Source organism: Limulus polyphemus, unplaced genomic scaffold (genome assembly GCF_000517525.1).
Source record: "Limulus polyphemus unplaced genomic scaffold, Limulus_polyphemus-2.1.2 Scaffold3278, whole genome shotgun sequence".
In the NCBI taxonomy this organism is placed as follows: Eukaryota; Metazoa; Arthropoda; class Merostomata; order Xiphosura; family Limulidae; genus Limulus; species Limulus polyphemus.
Window position 1 is genome coordinate 48973 of NW_013668888.1, and position 8778 is coordinate 57750.

The window sequence follows — 8778 nt, forward strand, 5'->3', positions numbered from 1 at the left end:
ACAAAAAATATTTTTTGTATGTGAAAGACTTGTAATGTTTACTGAAATACTGCCAAATTATGTGAAGATATACATACTATATTAAAAGTTAGTAGTATCAAATCTACAAAGACTTTATACGAGTACAAAGAGATTTTGTGGTTGGTCAAATTGACTAAGCCCGTGTTGAGAGAGTTAATCAGTTTTACTTGGCACTAATCAACATAGTTTTTGCTTTTTAGGCTTTTAACATGAGTACTCATGTTTATATTAAATAATTTATTTGGACTATCACCAGGTTATTTTAGTTTTTCAACACACAAGCTTTTGGCTCTATTACCTAAGCCTTCTACAGTGATTTGAATTGTTCCATTAGATCCTGTTGTTTAATAAACATCTTGCACCTGTAGAAGGCTTAGATAATTGAGCCAAGAGTTTGTGCATTGAAAAACTAAAATAATGTGGTGATAGCCCAAATAAATTATTTAGTACAAACATAGATTATGCTCATAGGTAATCAATTACATCAAGCTAATTTACCAACTTTGTGTATGAGGTTATTTCAGAATCATGAAGGAATTATAAAACACTTTCCTTATAGGTGAGATTCACATGTATTCAAAATAAAAAGACCACAATCCATATGAAATTTGATCAGAATTGCACTTTAGTTGAGCATTATATGTATAAAAGATATTTTGACAAATACCTTAATGTTGTAACACCTTCAATATTTGTAACTTTACATTTTTATCTAGAATCTTCCTCCTGATGGTAAAATTGCAAACCCTCTTGACAAGGTGAGCTTTTATTTTCATTTAAGTTAAATTTGCATTTTTTTAACTTTAATTAATTGATGGCCTTAACACAGAAAAAAGCTTAAAAAAATTCAGTGATATAAAATCTAATGTTTCAAATAGCTTTTACCATTTATGGTGTAGAATTGTGAAAAGTGTATGCATGTGGATCATTAATATATTAAAAACTATGACTACTTCAAATACTTGTTTTCACTAAGAAGTCAAGTTAGCAGTCAAAGCATAACCTTGACATAAATATTAAAAAATATGTGTCTGGAACTAGTATGAACATATAAAACTGTTCAGACAGTATTACAGTATCTTAGCCCATTTTGATAGTTTCTTTTCTTACTTAATAGAAAACTATTAAATAAGTACTGGTTGGATGGGAAGTTCTACATAAATCCATCAAAATAGGGTAATTAATTGAAAATTGGTTTATAATGTGTTATTGCATCACAATAAGGCATAATAATTTTGATCTCCAATAATGGAAATTCTTATTAGACTAGTAAAAAAGGATGTGATTAAAATTATTATTATCAGTGTTATTACTATCTGCCAAAAATGTAGACTCTGTTGTAATATTTGTACCAGCTATTTTATGGAAATATAATGACATCTTATTAGCATAAGAGATCCTAAATCCATGATACATGTAACAAGTGGAAACTTACCACTAACTATTTTACAGTTATCAGCAGGAAAGTATACACAAATTCAAACTTCTAACAATGAACAACAATATTTTAGGAATGCAATACATTACAAATTTTCAAGCTCTTTAATATTATCATTCTATTTATTTTATATTATTGAAAACAAGAGAGAGCTATGGTGTATTTTCAATTCGTAACTCAGATAACATAAAGTTAAAAAAATGAAGTAGCTAAGCCAAAAAATATAACAGTTAATGACTTTTGTAACTGAGGGCAGAAAAAAACATTTTACAGGGTATTCCAGAAATAACTTCCCTATTTTGAACTTAAATAAACCCATTATTACTAAGCATAAATAACTGTAGCTTTGTATACGTACTAACTTGATTATTTAATATAAGATAATACATGTATTTCTATTAATTAATTACTCACAGTTACCAAATATTAAAAACAAAAAAATGACACAGCTCTGATGATAATTAAATTTACATATTAAACAAACTGTATTGAACATGCCAATATGTTTGGGCATGTTGATGATCACCAACAGAAGCTTTATTCAACATTTATTGTTAAAACTATTTTGTTAATAAGTATTTCTGTAATCAAGTAATTGGTAATTGATTAATAAGTCCATACCTATTAAATTAATTTTTATATTATCATAAGCCCCACAGTTAAATTGGTATATAACAAAGTTTCATTTATTTATAATTAATGATAATGGTTTAATAAAGTTTAAAATAAGAAAGTTGTTTCTGGAACACCCTGTATTATCTTATGTATGTACAGTATATAAATGTCTTTTTTTTTGCATTACTTGTAGTCTGTTATAAAATGGGACTATTTTTGCCATGGTGTTATGTCAAAAGAGTTGCCATTGTAAGTAACAATGATACAAATACTTTAAAAGATTTTAAGGGTGTAAAGTTCATCAGCTGTTGTTGTTATGGCTTAATTATCATAAGATCACAAAACAATTATTCTCCTATCAGTATCAACAGATAAACTTTTTTGCATCTGTTAAATGAAATGCTTTTTGATGACAGGTGTAATTTGGATTTCTGCCACACGTGTAACCAAGCACTGATGTTACATAAAATTGCTTTTACATACCAATGTAATGGCTTTCCAGTGAAAGACTTCAGGGAAATTAGATGTAATTATTTATGCATAAAACTTTTAACATCATGGAGTTAAAGAAACAGTTGCTTTGAAGCAATTTTTGTTCATCAATTTTGCGTATGAACTTATAATTACTTGTGAACAAGTTAGATTTCCCTTGAGTTGCACAACAGAGAGTTTAAAACAAATGATCTTAAATGGTCAATAACTTTACAGGTACCTACATACAATTTAAAACATACAAAAAGTATATGTTATTGTGAGTTGTGAGTTTCAAAGCACTTCAAATTTTTTTTTTTTTTTACAAAATGTCTCATTTGTTGAACAGATTGAAAATACGAAATGTAGATGTCAAATTAATGTGCCATAAAGATAATTTTTTGTTCATGGATAATTAACAATATTTGAGTCTGTTTATTATAATGGTAACTAAAAATAGCTTTCCAAAGAAAGTTGTGAAAAAAAAAAGGGCTTTTCAAAATATGGTTATTGTAATATTCCCTAGATCAGTATATGTTTTTTTAATTGCAGGAACTTCTTCTCCTCAAAGCTACATCCCAAGCCACAGTTCTTTGTTTGGAGCAGTGCTTGTCCATTATTCAACATAAGGTATTACCCATAACTAATTAAATCAAATTAATAGAATTTCAAATCTAATGGTTAAACATGCTTTTTTTTTAATAATTTGCTGTCACTGATTATATTTAAAACATTTTGGACCAATGCATGGAAGCCATCTACATAAATTATTCATTTTTCAGTGTATACTGTGTTCATATTTAGAAATAATGGAACTAAAAGTTTTAGGATTAAAAATCTTTAGAAAAGAAACCAATTGAACAAAAATTTTGAAAATTAGGAAATTACATGTTGATCAGTGCATCTATAAAGAAATTACCCAGAATGATTAAAAAAGTTTTATATTTTCTGATTATTAATGGTAACAAAATCATTACATATGACTACTTGTAAAGTGGTAAGGTAATGAGTAGTCACTCAAGGTGGTTGAGGAAAATAATGGAATATCTTAAGTATTGCATAAGGTTAAAATTAATGTTTTAAATTCTGTATAAAACTTTAGAATTGTAATATTTTTGTTTTGGTGGGTAAATTAATTTTACTGTTCGAGCTGGTCAAAAGTAGGCATATTAAAACTTAAGCTATGTTTATAGTAAATCTACTGAATGATGTCATTAAAGTGCAGTTCTAAATAATCCAAATTAATATTATCTAATCAATTCCAAAATCTTCATTCCAAAACACACCTCCGCTCCCTCTTTATCCCGAGGAAAGGTTCTTTTCTTTGCCTATCTAAGCATTGGTATGAATTCTACCTCACTTACTCCAGTCTTTATACCCCACTATATTGCCCCTAGCAATTTTAATATTGTGCCTCGGTCCACCTATGTCAATGCTCCCTCTATACCCAATCCATACTCCTCGGATGGATTTTGGCTACCTCCCATGGCTATTCTACATACTCCAGCTTGATTGTGATAGATGCGAGAACTTCATTTCTTTTGTTCTCCTTTTCTGGGACCTTCTTGTCATTCTCATTTGGATCCCACTCATTGGCAAGTGTTGCCTAGTTAAGTATGCTTTTACAAATCTGCACTAGTTACTAGTAGACTAATAACTAAATTCCTGGTAGCAACAAGCTCTGTTGAGATGGGGTGTTCCGTGAGACCACCTTGGCACTTTCCGGGTGGTAAACAATTGTTCTATATAAAATATCACATACAACACTGGACTATCATGAGTAAAGCATAAGGGGACTTTGCCCATCCCTGCTAACCCCTGGATTGAACAAATCAGGGTTGGTTTGCTTTTCAAAATATGGAACCTTTTTTACATATTGCAGCATTGTTCCTCAGGAGTTCCCCCTCTCTTCTAGTGGTGCAAGGGAGTCCTTCTCACTCTCAGATTCCTGTAGCTGGATTGGTGGACAGAGATCTATTCCTCCTGAGTGAGTCTGTACTCTTTGTTCCACTCAAGGAAAAGTGGGTGAAACTGTCTGGTGGGGAGCCAGACCAGCCTACTTGAGAGCCTCTTCATAATTCCAGTTCAGAGGTAACACTTCACTATCCTGTTCTGTGAGCATGGCTTTCTTTTTGGTTATTCTAATACTTTCCATGATCATGGAAGAAAGACCTCGACTCCTCACAATTCTACTCACGGAGCATCATGTCCATGAGCCATTGGCTGAACTTCATTTGTTCCACATCCTCCTTGTAATTATGGGGGTAGGAGGTGTTGAATTGCCTCTAAAGATGAGGAGTTAGGATTTCAGTTCGTAATCCCAAGCCAGATGATTTTTGTGTTTTCAGGTTGAGAGAGAGACGTGAATTGGCTCCATAATTCTGAGTTCAGTTTGTTGTATTCTGTGCTTCTTCAGCTTGTAGGGAAAAACTTGTCCAGTTGGTTGTTGCTTGTTTTTCCTTTGTAATTTCAGTGCTTTGCATGCAACATTCTGTGACTTTCAGGTTGGGTGCCTGGGCACTTAATTTCGAGTTCAGTTTGTTGCATTCTGTGATTCTTCAGGTTGAGGGGAAAGACTTGTCCATTTGGGTGTTGCTTGCCTTCCCTTCATAATTCCGGTGGCTCAACATGTATCATTCTGTAACTTTCAGGTTGGGTTTCCTTCATATGATATTCCTATTATACAGTTATATCACATTGTGGTCCCCCTTGCCCTAACCACTACAACTTGGATCTAGCATTGCTTCCACAGCCCTATAATTTCAACGACAAGATGTGAAACCTTGTCTTTGTGGTTGGGGCCTGGAAGAATCTCTCGATAATGAATAATGTTGACTCTGTAGCCGGTTGACTCTTTCTGCTCATGTTTTGGTTTCACTTTATCGGAATGAAAAGCATACCTGTTTCAGAAGTATTGCTGACCCCCACTAGTGTGCTTTATTATATTTCAATTTTACACACCTATTTTTCTATGCAGATGCTTTCTATGTGGATCCTGCCCTCACTGGCCCCTCCACCTTGTCATTGTGGGATTCTAGCTAAAGTGGGAGTGGAGGCAAGTGTGTTTTGGAAGTTTACATTGGGTATGATAATCTTGCCAGTCTCAAAAAGTGAATAAGAAAGAATAATAGGGAGCTTACATATGGATTGGGTATAGAGGGCTCATTGATGTAGGTGGAGAGAGCCACAAGATTAAAATCACTAGGTGTGATATAGTGGGGTATAAAGACTGAAGCAAGTGAGATAGAAGTCATACCACAGCTTAAATTGGCAAAGAAGAGAACCATTCATTGGGATGAAGTGTGAGATGAGGTGAGTATTATCAGAAATACGTTTTCGGTGTCGGAAAATGTAAACTCTTCACATGCATGAGGAACAGTAATTTTCATTAAGCAAATTTTTAGTACATAAGCATCATTGAGTGCAGTTCTTTAAAACAGTTGTAAGTATTGAAACTTTAGAGATTTTTCCTCTCGGGTATTATTAAGTTTCTCTCTTAATACTAGACTGCATCTCAAGCTAAACTTCAGGATGATTCAAGAAGGAAGGATTTGATGTCATCAGGGACAAATGTGTGAGTCTTTAAGAATATGGTTAATTTGAAACTACATCCACGTTTAGAATTTAGTAAAAGTCCATCATATATCTGAATAAGGAAAACTTCAGAACAAATATTTATTTTTATGTATGAATTTTATGTAATTCAAAGAACAATCCTGAAAGACTAGTAAGAATCACTGTTAACTTCATGTTTTCTAACTTGACAGGCAATACTTAACAGTCTAGCATTATTGTGAACAATGGCAACACTCTGTATTCCACAAAAATATTTATGCAAAGATGCATCATAGCCTGATAGATAATATATCAACATTACTTAAGAAAAAAAAATTGACCTGACATATTATGTTAAGCAAGTTTTTCTGATATGAAAAATAATTTATTATTCTCTCTGTTTTAAACAAATATCTTAGAATTTCTTTTTTTGTCTTTGTACTGATTATTAAGTAAACAGAAACCTCAGATTGATTAGTTGTACTTCATGATAGTTTATTACATGCAAGTACTTCAGCCTGATAAATATTCTTGCGATATAATGTTTCATTATCATACTGGCCTGCTAGTTAGGGTGCTTGACTCGAAATCTGCAGGTCATGGGATTTAAACCAATTGCCATCATATCAAACATGCTCACCCTTTCTGCCAGGGGGCATTATAATATGATGACCATTTCCATTGGTGGTGGGTGTTGCTTCCCTTCCCTCGGTCACCATTTTATAATTAGGAATAGTGGCAGATAGCCTTATTAGCTTCGCCATAAACAAACAAATCTGTTATCATGCATTCTATGGTTTAACAATTATTTCAAGGTAGTTAATTTCATTATATTGCAGGATAACAGATCTATGACCTAAAGTTATTTTAAAACACAATTTTGAAAGGAAAAGTCAAAGTCGAGTACATCACATGACTAGATGGCACATAGGAGCCAATACTGAACTCCAATGTCAGTGGTACAAATGGATGAGAATGGTGAGACATTCCCTCTGTTGGATACCAGTTATACAGCTAGGTAGACTAAAATAATTGGGATAAAGTGTCTTGCCCAAGAACACAACAACATTTTGCAAGCAAGCCTTGAACTTGCAACCTTCTGACAATGAGTAAAGAGGAAAACAACCTAAAAAAAAAGTACTAAACTTGATAGTTTTACTAAAGGCCTTGGTCATATAAAATATTTTCAACCTAGCTGTTTAATATTCTTATTGTTACAAATAATGTCAAAATATTGTTTCTTTCACGAACACTTGGGCATTGAAGGCTGTCTCAGAATAATTTTTAATTGTCTGTCTAGGTGTTTACAAAATTGTTTGTTTGGGAAATGTAGGCATATGTAAGTTTATTTGCATTTGTTCTGTTTTGATAATGTTTTAGTAATGAACGTTACTTATACTTTTTAAACAATTTCTAGTGAAACAAAATTAAGGACATCGTATATAACACAACAGTGCATGTTTTGTAGAATGTTTTTTTTAATTTAGCATACTTACTTGGAAAACAGCAATCCATAAAAACAAAAAATATTTATGTTTTATTTTAAAAACCTGTGACTTATGAGATGTTCCCACAGGAGATTGAACCTGTCTCACTTTGACATTAGGGCAGTACTAACCTTGCTAGGCTGATAATTACCTAACAACTGTGCTTGCTCATGCAGTTACCTTTAGTAATTGTTAGCTTAGGCCAGGCTTAAATATATTTCTGTTTGCTGTAACCCGACCAACCATTTGAAATTGTGGCCGACTGAGAGATTTTTTATTGACATTATGACTTGGGAAATTTTTATTTTCACCAATTTCTGCTGATATACTGACCCATCTAACAAAATTTGCTAACTAAAATTTTGATCACCATATTATGGTTAAAATAATTGTTCTTGGAAATTCATGTAGTCTGCAATGACGTGGGAGGACATCTTCTGATTACCAATTGACAGCTCAATGCTGATTGGTCAATGCATTGAGGTTTGATGACATGATTTATCTCATACCAAGGACCCTTCACACTAAACTGATAGTCACAATCTAGCAGGAGAGAATTTACTATTGATAATAATATATAAACAACTTGTCAAACACAAGTCTGTTCAGTGTGTCTGTCTCCGAAAAAACATTCTCTTGGATTGAGGATTAGGATCAAACACAAATTAATTCTGATTGGAAACTTATCCACTTGAAGGTAAGTACTTCTAGATTTGCTGAAATGAAACAGAAGAACAAACTGTTGGCAACAGTCAATTCAACTTCATCAATCAAGGTCGTTATCTACGAACATGTGTGTATTGCAGAAGAATTCTATAAAAACTTGTGATATGCTGACATCCTTTTAACTACCTGTATGTTGGAAGTGTTAATGTTAAGTTTTTTTTAAATTTCTGTGGTATTCTTTTCAGAATAAATGTTGACAGTAATTGTATTCATGGTTTAACACATTACATTTTAGATGATCAGGAAACTAGTGGGATTTCCAATTTTTTTTTTTGTCAAGCAATTAAAAAAAAATTACAGACCTACCTACCTACATTGTAAATCAGTTTAGGGTTACAGCAAACAAAAATATTTTTAAGCCTGGCCTTAATCAGCTTAGTACTGGTAGCATGCAAGTTGAGTTCAGTCTCCTATTGGCTTATCGTATAAGTCACATCATCTCCAAACAAAATGTATTATAGCTTG

The 8778-nt window shown here is 32.5% G+C and overlaps 1 protein-coding gene across 1 annotated transcript in view; it reads left to right on the top strand.

Moving 5' to 3' along the window:
- The window catches only part of LOC106469057 (oxysterol-binding protein-related protein 11-like), a 78892-nt gene that overhangs the window by 25932 nt on the left and 44182 nt on the right, over positions 1-8778 (top strand). Inside the window, exons 6-8 of the mRNA XM_022397458.1 lie at positions 738-779; positions 3098-3175; positions 6052-6119. Coding sequence (XP_022253166.1) covers positions 738-779; positions 3098-3175; positions 6052-6119 — 188 coding nt within the window. The remainder of the gene's footprint in view (positions 1-737; positions 780-3097; positions 3176-6051; positions 6120-8778) is intronic.